At 48.7% G+C, this 15985-nt stretch overlaps 1 protein-coding gene across 1 annotated transcript in view; it reads right to left on the reverse strand.

Annotated features, from left to right (window-relative positions):
- Nucleotides 1-15985, reverse strand: part of PLEKHA7 (pleckstrin homology domain containing A7) — a 203870-nt gene that overhangs the window by 34433 nt on the left and 153452 nt on the right. Inside the window, exons 9-10 of the mRNA XM_036259722.1 lie at nucleotides 11181-11356; nucleotides 479-934 (exon numbers count right to left, since the gene is read on the reverse strand). Coding sequence (XP_036115615.1) covers nucleotides 479-934; nucleotides 11181-11356 — 632 coding nt within the window. The remainder of the gene's footprint in view (nucleotides 1-478; nucleotides 935-11180; nucleotides 11357-15985) is intronic.

Consider the following 15985-nt stretch of genomic DNA (forward strand, 5'->3'; position numbering starts at 1 on the left):
CGGGTGTGATAAAGCCTGATGCCAACAGTGCCCAGGTGCTGCTGTGGGTGCCCGAGGTTAGAAATGGGCCTGGACTCCCTCTAGTTTCTACAGATACTTCCCAGATGCAGAGAAGGAGCAGCGTAAAAAAGAACAGGAGTCACTGTCTACATGCTCAGTCTCAAAGCCCACTCCCTGGGGAACAGAGAAGCCTCCTGAGGTTATCTCTCATGGGCTTGGGAGGCTCACAGGCCTGGGTCTGAGCTCTGGCTTTGCCACGTGTCTGTGCGCCCTGGGCAGGTTCCTGCACTTCTCCCAGCCTCAGTCTCCTATCTATAAACTGGGACGATTGCCCCCTCTTTGCAGAACTGGTAGGAGATTTTTGGAGATAATGGATGTAGAGGTTAAGGCCAGCATTACCCAGTGCTGGGTAAGTGACAGATGCTATTACTCCCTTACTATGCTCACAGGTAGCAGCGATCTTGAGTCTATTACTGACCTCCTGCCGTCCCCCTTCTGGGACTTGGCCCAGTGCTCCACCTGGGCCAGGCTGCTCTTCCTCTGGCTGTGCTTTTCGTGGTTGGTCCTGGGAGGGAAGGCCCGCTGGTATCCTCCAGTCCCATTCTGCTCTCCTGGGCCAGATGCGATGCCATTCTTCTCTGCCCTCTGGGGCTGTGCCTGCTGGCCCCTCAGGCCCCCGGGTAAATCCACGAACAAGGCGTCTTCCTCAGCTGGTGAGTATGGGGACCGGGCCTTGCTCCTGTCCCTCTTGCCCTCCAGTGGGTGGGAACGGTACCGTTCTTCCTCTTGCTCCCGCCTCTCAAAGCCGAAGGAGTCCTCGTGGCGGCGATGAGGACAATCCCTCGCGTGTCCGGGTCCCACGCGGCCACACTCACGACAGGATTCTGCATGGTTGACCTGGGGGACTGCCTGCCGCTCCAGCTTCTCCATGTCCCTGCAATGACAGCAGTACATTCAGCCCATTCCAGACAGTGCAGCCGGCCCCCAAGACCCCCCAAAGTACCTCCAGGCCTTTGCATGGGCTGTTCCCTCTGCCTGGACCACCTTTCATGTCCAGTCCCTCACTCCGCCTACTTAAACTTCTACTCCTCTGAGATCTGACTAAAATGTCACCTCCTCCCAGAAGCCATCCCAGCCACATACACCCGGTCCGATCAGAACTTTGATTCCATGGTCACACTAATCTAACTGGACATTAACAGCCCGAGCAGACCACGAGCTCCATCAGGTGAGAGGCCCATCTCGCCAAATATTACACGCCCAGAACTTCTGTGCAGAGATGGAACAGAGCAGGTGCTTTATAAATCCTGCCGAATGAATAAATGGTACATGTGACAATCTCATGCCTTTCTTATTGCTATCTGTTTGCTCATCTGGGGCAGTCCAGCTCAGATATGTCAGTACTTTCTGAAAATAAATTTTATAGGCAATGACAAATCCTTTTCTTCAGATTAACACCAGCACTTACTGCAAAACAAACCTTTAGAGAGGAGCTAAAAGAATGGTAGTCTGGCCGCTTTCTAGGCCCCAGGACTTAGAGTTATGAACAGACTCCTAGTCCCACTCACGGCTGCTGGGACACACAGAAGATGCTCTTGTGCCCCCAAATCATCAGACTATAGCTACAGGTAAGAAAGGGGAAGGTAATGCTCCCCGCTCCCCCACCTTACGTGGCTTCAACATTTAATTTACTAAGTTATAGGCTTGAAGGCAAAAATGCTTTTTGGTTTTCTCCCTGTCTCCTTGCATTCCCAACAATTTAACACACGACTTCTCAAATCAGGAGACCTGTCACAAAATAGATTTGCCATGCTCGATTTAGCACAGTGATGGGAAAGAAGGAAGCACCCCCTGGCTGCCGGTGTGTCACTCAGAGAAGCTGGCCGTGCAGGGCCTCGACGCTTAGGTAAGCTGACACGAGCCTTTCCTGGAGGTCACTGCTGTCATCGTAAGCACCTGGAATCTGTTACTATTCTAAACACAGGGCATTCCTGACATTCAGGACCATTTGGGCCATCTACACCACTCCTCGAGCACCACAAACCCATAGGAGTTTGAGCCAGTCAGGCCTGGACTCAAGTGTTGGCTTCACCCCAATATAAGCTGGGGGGCCCTTGGGTGAGTCCCTCACATCTCTGGTTTTAGGGTTCTCATATGCAAAATGGGGACACCAGCGCCAGCTTTCCTGGGTTGTTGGGAGCTTAAAGGGGACAATGCAGAGACTAAGCACAGCATGTACCTGGCCCACAGTGTACCTTCAAATACAAATGGGTTGACTCCCAACATCTATTTTCTCCTGCATCCCTATCCCAATTTTTTCAAAGCAAGAATGTACCTAGCAAAACACTTAATTTCCCAAACTCCCTTGGAACTGAGGGTGACCCTGTAACTAACACAGATCTGGCCAATAAGCCATACTCAGACACCTTAAAGTCTTTAAAAGAAGGCACACTTAGCTAGCTTAGCTAACCCTTCCCTTCCTTCTGCCTGGAATTCAGCCTCTGTGCTAAACAGCAAGGGGACAAAAATGAGAAAGAAACCACCTGCTCAAACCTGGGAAGAAAATAAGAGCTTGGGCTCCTGATGGCATCATGGAGCTAGTGTACCAGCCTGGATTCCTGTTCTGAGGAAACTAAAGCCCAATTTGAGTACGCCATCCTAACTTGGGTTGTTCTACGACTAGCAACCAAATGCAATCCCTCCCTGCGTTAGGGGCTCAGCCTTTTATTTGCAGGGGATGGGCCTCTCCACTTTCAGCACATCCCAGCGATGCCAGGTGTCTGCTGTGAGCAAATTCCTGTGTCCCCAGGCAAGAGGGAAGAGAACACATCTCAGACCAAGGACACTTCTCTCTTACCCCTTTTCTTCACCAGAACTTGGAAGTAACATCTACTAAGCAACTGTACGCTGGTTATCATTTTATTCTGGTCCGAAACCCTTTATCTCAACAGGAAATAAGAAACAATATTTCCCTCTATCTTAATGCTAAACACACATGTACATGCCACACACATTAAAACTCATTCAAAGTCTCAGGTGGGCAGAGGAATGACAATTTGTATCGGGTTGGACCTCGGTCCTATCGGCGGATACAGCCCTTCTGTGGCAATCCCGCTGGAGGATCCCTGCCCATCCACTTCCCTGAATGACCAAACCAGTAGCCCAAGAACCAGGGCCAGGCCACTGATATTCTTGGAGAGTGTGGTCTGAGCCAGGTCAGGTGACAGAAGTTCTGTCCTGGGACACCGGCTCAGTCTGTGTTGACAGACCCTCGGTCTCAGGAGAACAGTGAGCTCAAAAGCCAGAACCCACCCTGGACGCAGTTCAGAGACTTGGACAAAAGGTTGAAGAAAAAGGGCCTCAAAGTCTCTAGGGAGCCCTAAGGCAGGCTTGCTCATTTGAATTAGCTCCTAGCATTTGAGGAAGAAAATGGCTGGAGAGAAATGAAGACAGGAGTTGGTTTCTTCTTTTCCCCAGAGTTAAATAGGTCAGTCCCCCTGGGAGGGGAAAGGTATCTGGCTACCTTTCATGCTCTGCTCTAAAAGAACAATGGAGGGCCCGGCAGCTCTGGCCACACGCTCCCCCATTCTCCAGGCTGCCCTCCCTAGAGAGGAGCAAGGCTGAAGACTTCTAAATGAAACACCAGACTGCTGAGCTGAGGGGCCTCTTGCCTCAGTGGAGTGGCCACGGCAAAGTCCCTTGTGAAGATTTAAGGACTGACAAAGAAGAAAAGGAAAGACATTCTATGCTGGTTCCTCACTTTATTTCTGCCTAGAGAATCCTTCCCTTTTCCATCTATCTGAGCAAGTCATGCTCAATTGCCCCAGCTCAGCCTGTACTGCTCAGAGTTCTGGCCCAGGCCACACTCGCTCCTTCCCATCTCCCTAGGTGGTCACAGTTCTGGGCCATTCATTTTGTGTGTGCATGTGGCCAAGCTTGGTTATTATTACCCCATGCTGGGTCCTACTATGTGCCATAAACTTGACACAGCCCATCTTTAGTCCCTGCAAAAGTCCTGCAAGGTCAGGGCTGTCAAGAGAGGCTGAGGGCATTCACATGAGTACCAGATCCCTTCCAATACGTTATCTCTGCTGGGATGGGACCATGGCAGCAACAGTCATCACTGACTGCACACTCGTACAGGCAAACCCTTAACCATGCACGTCACCTTAATGATCGTACAAGCCCACAAGGCTTTCCTTACAGTAATGACAGGGGCGTGCAGAGAGGTTAACCACCTTACCTTGGATCATGCAACCAGTGACATAGCAGGACTCAAACCCCACCTGATCGGACCCCGAAGCCCTGCACCTGGCTAAAAATCATATCTATAAATTACTTCTGCCAAGGGTCCAAGAAGCTTATCCACCCTCAGGTATTCCTGCTACACTTGACCTAAAGTGATCAGAATTTGGAAGGCATTTAGTTCTCTGAAGAGAGTGCAGATAGCCAGAAATACAGGGGCCATTTCTGAGCAGGCTGATTTCCTACACACAATGCCACAACAGTACTCAGATTGCTCTGAGACACCCCGAATACTTATTTGAACATCTTACAGGTAGAGTTTTTATAGCTGTTCTGTTCATCTATCCACCCACCCACCTGCCCAGCCAGTCAAACATCCATGTACCCATTCATGAACCGAACGTTGACTATGCCAGAGCTGTTCTCATCTTCAGGAGCTTACAGTCTAGCAGGGGCAACAATCGGAAAGCAGGCCAACATAACCTTAGCGCGAAAGCTCTACGCAGAAGGAATGAGAGGGCTGCAAGTGGGGCATCGAACACACTGAAGGGTCAGGGAAGGAGAAACGACATCTTGACTAAGCTTGAAGGATGTGCTGGGTTGTCCTAAAAAAAGGGAGGTCCGGGGAACAGCTGAGCAAGGCCCAGAGGGATTCTAGTGCCTCATGAGATGGACCTCTACCTCCCAGATGCCCTCACAGTCTACCCTACCCCTTGCTCTCTTTGATTTAGCCACACTCCCTAGCTTCTGTTCCTTGAACAAACCAAGTTCATCCCTGTCTGAAGTTGTTTGTAAGTGCCATTCCTTCTGCTGGAACCCTCTTCCTCAAGTTCTGCATGCTTACGTGGCTTTCTTATCAATCAGGACTCACACCCACATCGTCCCCATACAGAGAAGCCTCCCCAACCCCGCTAGTCCCTCCCAACCCCATCACCCTATTTTACTGCATCTTCATGCATAGATAATGATAGAAAATCACCCTGTTGATTTGTTTGCCTGTTTATGGTCTGTCTCCCCGACCTCCACCCAAGATTGCATGGGACTCTGCCCCTCTCTTGACCGCTGTTATATTTCTCAGCATCTTTGACAGTCTGACTCACAACATGCCCCCAATAAATATCTGTAAAATAAAAGGCTAAATAGATGAATGGATGAACCAATGCACCCAACTCAAGGAATTCAGTATGGTCGGGGGCAGAGAGAATGGGGAGTGGCAAGATATGAGCCAAAGGTGTCTGTAGGGACCAGACCCATGCATTGCTCAAAAGTCCAGCTAAGGAAGTTGGATTTCACTCCAAAGGGAGCTAGACTGTAAGTTCCTTCAGCCCCAAGACAGACGATAGTTACATCAGAGACCACAGAAGTTTGGAAAGTGAGAAAAGAGTTAAGTTGCCTTCTGATAGGCCCTCCTATCAGAGTTGCTTGTCAGTTGCTTTGTGAGCTGTAAAGGCAAGCTGACCTCCTAGCTTGTTAGAGAGGATAGACATCCTAAGAGGGGAAAGCAGTCCAACTGGGAGAGTTGGAAGACAGATTTCAAGGAGGTGTAGGGAATCAAAAACCAGAGTCCAAAGTCTGGCAAGTGGAAGAATGTGGAAAAAAGGGGGAAAAATTATGAACAGAAGGAGGTAGTTGGCAGCAATGCTTGGTGCCTCTTAGAGCTTGGGGGAGAGGGGCGGTCTCAAGAATGCCTGAATAATGTCTATCAAGCGACCCTGAAGCCTGTGTGAAAAACAAGAGGACAAAGGGAGAAGGTGCAGTGAGGGTGCTCAGCTCTGCTCCTGGGCCAGAGGAACGCTGGAGGAAGAGGCTGGAGGAGGGAGTGAAGAGCAGGCTGAGGGGCAGTGCTGCAGGACCCGGGTTGTTGAACTACAGTTCACACTGCTAGGGGAGGGGCACATCCTGGCAAGGGAGGGAGTGCAATGTGGTCCCAGGAGATTCATTATTTGTGTTATCAGATAACTGAGTGGACCGTCACTAGTGGGAGTGGGGTTCTCAGGATGCCACTGGAATAAGCATTTCCAGAGGGCCCCACGGGAGAATGAGATGTGGTAAAAAGTTTTATTTGCGTGTAGTCATATCCCTTGGTTTGCAAAGTCCCATTTTCCTTAGTCCAGTCCTGGAGGAGGGATAGTTGGGAAGTTAGCAGAGCTAGAAGCAGAGTGAGTGTCCAGAGCTGCCATTCCAGGGTGCGGCTGAGTCCAGTGTAGCATCAGGCTTTAGGCTAGTCCATTAGTCCACTGTGTGGGGGTCCACGTGGCTGTATGCCATGTGGGCAGATGCAGGGAAGTACGCCCCCTAAAGCAATGTCATCCAGAGGATTAACAATGGAACTGGAAGAGTGTAAAGAAGAAAGAGCCAATTATATTGTTAAACCAAACCCTATGGAAGCCAGTCCATGTAATATGGAGTATCTACTACATCTTAGAACATCAGGTTCAGTAAGCACTTTATCCATTCATTTTATACTTGCAACAACCCTAGAACGAAGAAAAGCCAAGGTTTAAAAAGCATACCTAATTTTCACAAGTGACTCAACCAGAAAGTAGTAGAGCTGGGATTTGAACCAGGTCTATCTGACCTCAGAGACTAAGCTCTGGGAAGAGGCACTTACGGTAAAGGAAATTAATATAGTAGGAAGTAAGGGAAAAATGAGCTGCCCCGGACATGGTTGGTTGTGCCCCCCTTAGATCATCATGCAAGTCATTTTGCCTTCCTTTGCCCAATGTTACTCAGACATCTGCCCCTGCCTCACTCTCGGTCCCATGGTCTGGTTCTTAGCAGTGAAGCATACATGCCAGGCCTGTGCATTTCCTGGCCATGGTACATGGTTTAGGGTATGAATGTGGTCGAAGCCTGTTTAATCGTAATGGACCTCAGAGCTTTTGGACAAGACTCTGGCTCTTTCCTGGTGGACTTAAACCTGGGTGACATGAGTCCAGGGCTACTGCAGCTCACCTGCCACCCACTCCACATGGAGCCCAAGAGGGAATCCAACCCAGAGGCGGGCAGAGCCCAGAGAATGACTTACAGTGATGCTGTCTGAGCCTTCAACCCAGCTGTTCCTAAAGCTAGATCTATCCTCAACTTTTCAGTGACATAAACCAGTAAGTCCCCCCCCAAGGCAAATCTGTGTTTTCTGTAACCTGCAACCAGGAGTCCTACACAGAGCATCTGCCTCTACGACGAAGGACAGAAGCTTCTGGCTGAGAATCACAGAGGAGAGAACGAAGCCCCACACTGGGCCACCCACCCAACAGACGGAAGTTTCCCAATAACCAACCAAATGTCTGAACATTTTATTCAGAAAAAACAGAACATGTAATAAGTCTGACAATTTCATCTCTCATAAAAAGCAAGAGGAAACACTATGCTGCCTTTATTCTGACGCAGAAGGTAGGACAAAGTGTTTTTTTGAAGGGAGGAACCTTGAGAAAGCATGATTATGGGATTTTAAGAGTTTATTAAGAGCATGTTAAGAAAAAATTTTAAAAGTTCAGACAAAATCTAGGGACAATACAAAACCCAGGGCCTGAGACCCTAAAAGGGAAGGCAGCTCGATGGAAAGAAATGCAGCCCTCCCCAAACCCCAAATCTGATCATTATAAAATTTTATAATTTATAAAATCTCCAGGTAGGAAAAAGTAAAATACAGGGTGGGGAGAAAGTAGGTTTACTGTTGTTCGTATGGAAAAAAATTAATAATAATAATACAAGAATAAACTCTGTTTCACATACTCACAACTGTAAACCCACTTTTGCCCCATCCTGTATATCCAAATGTCAGCTAGCACGTTGACCCTGAATGGTTCGAGGCAGGCATCGTTTATCGATCGCAGCGCCTTTTCCTGTTAAGCCCAATCGCATTTTCAAGTTATCTCTGGCCCAGTGCTCTAGTCAGCCATGATGAATTGACCAAAGCTGGGACCCAAGAATGCGCCCCGTTCCCACTGCTGTCTAAAGGAACCAGTGTAACCACACAGGGTGCTCTCAGAGTTCATGTTCTGAAAGGACATGCAGGTGGAGCCCCAAGTCAAGCACAAATCCACAGTGGAATGGGCCCATGGGAATGATGGCAAAAATGGTAAAATCTAGAAAGAACTAATGTCTGTTCACTTAAAACAAAGCAAAGCAAAAACAAACTTTCTATTTTTCTAAGTATTAACATAATATAAAGTGGGGGGGGGGGCTTAAAAAAGAAGAGACACAGGTCTCTGCTTGGGGAGGAGGACACCACTTAGGTAAAGCTGAATTCTTCAACTTCCAATTTAGTTCCATTCATTAAGAAGAATGATCTTCACCATGAGGAGAACCACCTTGGGTAAGAAAGACTGAAAGTCAGGATGGGGAGGAAGGTGAGCTCCAGGCCCAGGCGTCAGCACCCTGGGGCCCAGAGGAAATGCAGAGATGGGCTCAAAAAACCTCTCAGATGGTCTCTGAGGAATCAGAGAGAACAGAAAAAATGTCGAAATATTGGACACTGGCAAACAGCATCCCAATTTTCTAAAGAGAGGAAAAACAGATTCCATGAACCACAAGACTGGACAGCCCACCACCAACCGCGGCCAGAAAGTCAGCTGCATCTCAACGAGGCAGGCTTCAGAGCATGCAGGAAAGGAAGCACTACAGAAGAGGCAAGCTCTCCGGAGAAAAGGGTAGGTCCAGGCAATTCACTGAATAAGCAGCACAAGTGGCTAAGAAACAGAAAAGATCCCCCAAATCACGGACATATGCATTAATATAATCAGATACTACTTATGCAGCAGCTCAGCAAAAATTTAAAAAACAGATAATATCAAATACTGGCCAAGATGCAGGGAAATAAGCACTCTCACTAGTGAAACATACAGTTTTCTTTAAATAGCAATTTGGTGATACTGATTAAAATTAAAAATATACTGTATTTTGACCCAACAATCTGAAAGACTCATATATGCAGAAAGTTTTTCATTACAGGACTATTTTTTAAAAAATATTCTTGAACAGAGAACTTGATGTAGGGTAGAGATGAATATGGACTTTTTGGATTGGGAGAGTTGTAAGTGATGTCATTATAGGACTATTTACAACAGTAAAAGATCAGAGAAAAACTACCCCAAGTTTAGCATATGCTTAAATAATTATGGTACTATGAAATACCATGTAATAGTCAAAAAATAAAGTCGACCCATATACACTGGTATAGAATGATTATCAAGATGTGATCATTCAAGTGCATATATGTATACAAATGAATAAAAAATAGTGTAATAGAATATCCATTAACCTAGTAATGAAAATGACCTTGGGCAGGTGATGAAGGATATTTTTGTCTTTACCTTTTTGCATTTTTAAAATAAGAAGTCTTCATTTATTGTCTAGTTATATATTAAACAAATATATATAAAACAAAAAGTAGGACAGTGAGTTCTGGGGACCAGCATGTGCACTAGAAGACATGTCAAACCTAAAATGTGTCATTGCTTCTCCTGGGATGACAAAGGAAACGCAATGGCACGATGGACAGAGTGCCCGCAGGCTAACGGCAGAGCTTCCCCATCATTATCATGGACACATCAGAAAATTCAGGCTGGAAAACAATGCTGGGAGGTCCAGGCAAACTTGACTGCAGCTCAGAGTTACTGATTCAGAGCTCATGCGGAAACTTCCAGGACAGTCTTTAGTCCTGACCCGTCTAACACATTCATTCAATTCTCTCAATCTCTCACTCACTCAACAGACATTTGTGTCATCATGCAGAAGATCCCAACACGACTGCCTGAAGCCTAGAATACAGAAAAGTTGGAGGAAAAATTTAAAAAATAGCATGATAGCTCGGCCGGAGCGGCTCAGTGGATTGAACGTTGTCCCATGCACCAAGAGGTCACTGGTTCGATTCCCTGCTGGGGAACATGCTCAGGTTGTGGGCTTGATCCTCAGTAGGGGGTGTGCTGGAGGCAGCTAATAGATGTTTCTCTCTTTTCAATGTTTCTCTCTCCTCTCTCTCTCCCCCCCCACCTTCCTCTTTAAAAATTGATAAGAACATTTAAAAAAAACACACACAGCATGACAAACGCTCGACTGAGGTGTTGTGGAAGCTCTAAGGGTAGGGCCTGACCCCAACCTGACCTCTGAAAGGAGGTCACCCTCTATACCGAAGGTCTGTTCCCTAAAGAAAGAGCATGAAATACCACTAATACCTAAAATCACGTACACATGGATTGGAAAAGGTTGACAAGCTAAAACACTATGTGAAACCCATTTGCAGTCACTGAACAATCCCACCTTTAGGCTGCTGGAGGCCCCACCAAAAGAAGACCACTGTCAAAGAGGCCTCTAAGCAGAGCAAGGCACCTGGATATTGAAGAAGGGAGCCCATGTCAGATGAGGACTGGTTAAGGGCACACCCTGACTTTTCCAGGGACACCCAACTCTCTCCGAGCCCCTTTGCTTTTTCTCTCAGGGAATCAACCATAGCCAACAGATTCAGGGATTTCAAGATCCCTGACTGTACCCTTGGTTTGCCCACTGGAGGGAAGGGGCAGCCAGAAGGTAGCCCCCTGGTCAGCCCCCACAGCATGGTGGGCAGTCTGTGGCAACTTTCAGTTTTCAAGATCTCTCTCCTCCCCAAACTGGTGCCAAGGTTGTCCCTTCAACCACACACAAGAGAAGAAAAAAAGCAGCACACACCAAGCCCCAAGGCTGTGTACCCCCGGCAGTCAGGTTGCCCTCCCAGGCCTGCGTGTTTCCCCATTTAATGAAGAGTGGACTAGACCACTCCCAGCGGACCTTCCAGCTGTGACAGGCAGCACTTGTTGCATTCCCCTCCCGGAAGAATTCATTGTTAAGAAGGACTTCAGAGAGAGGGCAGCACTTAATTCAAGTGAATGAACGGTGAAATCTGGGTCCCCACCCTAGGATAGGAAGTGCTCTGACAGGGACCTTCCATTGAGACTGACCTCTTCATTGACGACCGAGACAGCACCTGTGCAGCCTGGTTCATGGCCCTGATCCAAGCGTTCATGTCCTCCTGGGTGTCGGCACTAAAGTAGTAGGTTCTCATGCCCGACTGCTCCGCTGGAGAGCTCCCAGTGGAGCTATTAAAGATGAGCGCTCTCATCCCCGCGTGCACAGCCTGTAGGATGGAGACAGAAACCCAGGGCAGAGAGTTTAGCACACATTCCACTCCCAGGAGCAAAACCAAGGAGACCTTCGGGCCATGCTCTCCCCTCTACCAGGCTCAAAGTCCAAGCACCACCCAGCCTGTTTCCACACCAGGAAACGCCACACCTGAATTCCCCTCTCTTAGTGCAGCCAGGCCCCGGGACAGCTGTGTCTGTCCCCCATAAAAAAGCTGTGCAGGTGTTACCTGTTCCTGATTTATCTTACTCATGCATAGGGAGGGACACACGTGAGCAAGACTTTAAATAAACCCTCATTCCGTGGAAGCTGCCTCTCGGGAATCTGTTTGGGTTCTCCTGAAGCACATGGTTACTGGCACTGAGTCAAAAATCAGCTGCAACAGCAGGCAGCTTGGTGCAGATATTCACTGCACTTCACAGCCTGGGCATGGACTGTGCTGTGTGCCCATCAAAGAGGCTGCTGTTCTGTCTCTCCCAAGAGGCACTACAAAGTTTGACAGAGCTGGCATTTGGCTGAAAATCTCCTGCACCTACTATGTGCCAGGAAGCGCTGGGGTGCTTTCACCGGCACACTTGCAAAGAGCCTGTGAAGAGACACCAGGCGTGACCAAGAGAGACACCTGGGACAGTTCCCAAACGAGAGGCTACACCAGCTGCTCCCCTTGTGCTCTGGTGAGCAGGGGCCTGTCTTTTAAATTTGCAAGGAAGAGCCTTCCAAATCTACATAGGAAGCTGGTGTTTAAAAAAAAGAAAAGAAAAGATTTACTGAATGACCACTATGGGTCTCTTGGGCACGTCCATGAATTTAATCTCATTTTAATCCCAACAGCCTTGTAGAGGTAGAGACAGAATCTATTTTACAAATGTGGCAAGTGAAGGTCTGAGATGTTAAGTGACTTTCCCAGATTTCCACGTTCAGTAACAGATTATTCAATGCATTTATCATTACCTGCCATTCTGTATTTTACATTATACGTAATAGAATATAAACGCAATGAGAGTAGGGATTTGTGCACTGTGTTCACTACTGTATCCCAGCAACAGTGCCTCGCATGTAGTAGGTGCTCCATAAATACTTGTTGAACGAATGAAGAGCTGGAGCCGGGATTTACACCCAGATCTGTCTGACTCTGAGTCTAGGCTTCTCTGTACAATGCTCCCAGGTCCTACTCAGAAATGAGTATGATGATACATATCCCTGGTCTGATAGTCCGGATCCAGAATGAAAGGCAGATCCCATGCAAGGATCAAAGGAAACAAAATGAGAGAACGAATTAGAAGCTGAAAAATGGCAAGCTTCTAGAATCACGAATGGTCATGAATGAAACCCCTCAGCATTTACTTCTCCCCACACCGACACCTAGGTTTAAAATGCATATTAAATATGGGTTTCTGACATCCACATATCTGGATTCATCCAGCCCGCGGCCAAGAGAGTACAGGCAAATGTGCTCTGCAGCAACGGGTCCCTACAGTGACCAAAGCAAACCTGATTTCCTTCTTTGCATGCATAAGGGGACACCTACGGCCCCAGGAAGGAATCCTCCTGGTTTAGCAAGGTGGAGATGTAGCAATTAGAATAGAATGAGAAGAGATCTTTGCAAGTCTTATTGTGAATCAGCAGAAATTCTTGGAAAAGTTCTCCTGGAAAATGACCCCATAAGATCTCTGACACCCTTGCCTGGCCGGTGTGGCTCAGTGGTTGAGTGATGACCCATGCACCAAGAGGTCACCGGTTTGATTCCTGGTCAGGGCACATGCCCAGGTTGTGGGCCAGATCCCTAGTAGGGGGCATGCAGGAGGCAGCCAATCAATGTTCTCCCTCATTGATGTTTCTAGCTCTCTCTCCCTTTCCTTTCCTCTCTCTAAACAAACAAAAAATAATAATCAATAAAGAAAAAAAAAGATCTCTGACACCCTCTCCCAGACTTTCTGCCCAACCAGAGACAGTTCTGGGACAGGCACTCACCCCACCAGACACAAGGCCACCCACAAAGAAGGGAACCCTCAAGGATATCAGAGAGGAGGTCCCTGCTGTACAGCATTCATGGACATAGCCTTGTCCAGGAAAGAAACATGGGACACACTTCCAACATGAGGAATTTGTATGTCTGACTGCAAATGGGCTTTGGGAGTGATATCCATCATTACAGAGGAGTTACACATGATCCGAAACATGCCCTCAGTCACTAACAAATTGCCAGTATGTGCAAGGCCCAGCTGCCCAACTACATTCTGTCTGTTCTTGGGCATATTAGATGTTATTAACTGTGAAGCCAAGAAGAACCGGGAGTTCCCCTTCCTCCTGGCCTAGTGACCCAAGTCCATAGTACCCTGAGCCAGAGGAAGACATCAGAGCGAACATGACAGGAAGTAGTATCTCGAAGAGGCTCCCTTCCCCTCTGCTCTTCACTTTCCAGTGAACACAATGCTGCTCGACAACTGTGCACGTCTGAATAGAAGCCAGGCCTGAAGGCAATCAGGATGAGCAAAGGAGGTTCACTGGACAAACATAATGCCCCTGGGGTATGACTGCTCCCCGGCTCTTAGGACTCAGGTCTTGATAGAACAGAGTGAATGGAATGTTCGTACCTCAAGCCCCCACTGTCAGCCGGCAGCACAGAGACCTTGTGGGGAAATACAGGAGCCCCCGGAAGGCCAGAGCCCAGGATTAACCGATTCATTCTCGTAGTCACTCAACAATAATTGGTCACTTATGAAGCTACACCAGAAGTTGAAGAAACAGCCTTACAAGACCGAGACCGTTTACAGCCCAGTAACTACCACTGTAGCAAGTGCTGTCAAGAAGTTGACGATGCTGTGAGAAAAGGAACAGGGGAGCCCGGCCTGACCAGGAGAAGGACTCACCTACGGAAATGACGTTTAAGCTGCCGTCTACAGAAGCATCTATTTTAGGAAGAGTAGCATAGAGGGGTTGTGTGCTGCCCCAAGTTGGACAGGAGTACAGTATGTTTCAAGGCTGAGGCCAGCATGACTGGCAAGAGGAGCGAGATGACATGAGGCTACTGCAGTGGGCAGGGCCGGGTCACTGGGGCCTTGTGGTCACATTAGGGCTTTGTCTCATTTATAAGAGCAATGGAAGCAATTAAATGGCTTAAGCTGGGGAGTGCTGTGATCATATTTTGTTAGGAAAAACTACCCTGGCTGCAATAGGGAGAAGCAGTTAGAGCTGGGCAGGGGCAGGTGAGGGGACACGGGTCAGGAGGCCATGACAGGACTGCAGGGGGGAGATGGCGGTGGGCACAGAGGAGAGGAGTGGACAGGGGGTGGAGAGAACTGGCAGGTGACATCAGCAGGACCTGGTGATGGACTGGATATGAGTGGCGAGAGAACGGCCAGGGTCAAGGATGAGACCCGCAGGTTCGTGCCTCGCAGACAGTGGGGTCCTCTGGTTAGACTGGGAAAGGAACTCCTCATGCCCATGCTTTGTGCTGACTGGCACGGTGAACTGGGCTTTTGGAGTCAGCCTGAGATCCACAGTGGGCTCTGCCTCTTACCCCAGGGCAATCCTGGGCAAACCATTCCACCTCATGCCTGTTTCCTCAGCTTGACAATAAAACCGTGGGCAACAGCAGTCTTTATGTGTGAGGCCATGGGAGGACTGAATGAGCGAACGTGCTCGGGGCGCTCGGCACAGCCGGCCATTGTAAGACTCAAAGCGGTTAGCTGATGTTCCTGTAGGAGCAGTAGCTTGAGTAACCTAAGGTGGTTGACTGATAGAGTTTTCTAGAAACTTGAAGAAGTCTTCTCTACCCTCTCTTGCATCACTAATTGATAGAGGACTAAACGTAAACTACAAGTAAGCCTTCACTTAGGAGGTGAGAGCAGTGTCCCCTACCAAGACTCCTACCACAGATGACTGGTCCACATGGCCCGTCTGGAGATCGGGACTAGCCCATCTACCCAGGCAGAATCACCGAACCCGCCGAAGGGCTGGTTTTCCAGTGAACGCTCTGGAGAGGGACGTCGACCAGGCACTGCAGTGACACGGGAGCTGTGGATGTGCAGAGGGAAGGTACCTGACCTGTCCGGAGGGCCCAGGGAAGGCTCCCGGAGAGGGTCACCCTGAGCAGAGACCTGAAGGCCAAGCAAAAAGTGAGGAAAGGGCATTCTGGGCTGTGGCTGAAGCTCAAGCAAAGGCCTGTGGGTGAGAAATGTCCTGAGCCTTCAGGCAGTTGCGTATGGCTGGAGGACATGTGGAAGATGACAGCAGCTGAAGAACCGGGCTCTGTGAACCAAGACTGGGCGTTCCCCTGTAGGCAGGGGAGCACACCTGAACACACGTGCAATTCCGGAAGCGTGAGGATGGGCCGGAGGCCACGGCGCTTGGAGGCCGAAGGCAGCACTCCAGCGCACGCGCTCTGTGCCAGGCATGGCTCGTGCAGTCAGCCAGTGACCGAGGGAGCGGTGGCGGTGCTGACACGGAGCAGTGACAGGGAGAGGAGGAGACAGATGTGAGAGACGCAAAGCAACACTGAGGTGGAAGAGAAGGGCAGCTTTCTGGTTCTCTTCTCATTCCCTAATGACCCCAAGCAAGGCCTCTGTCCTTTTTATTGTTGTATCTCCAGGACCTACATCCTGCCAAGGAAAATCACAGAACA

This window comes from Molossus molossus, unplaced genomic scaffold (assembly GCF_014108415.1).
Source record: "Molossus molossus isolate mMolMol1 unplaced genomic scaffold, mMolMol1.p scaffold_m16_p_13, whole genome shotgun sequence".
In the NCBI taxonomy this organism is placed as follows: Eukaryota; Metazoa; Chordata; class Mammalia; order Chiroptera; family Molossidae; genus Molossus; species Molossus molossus.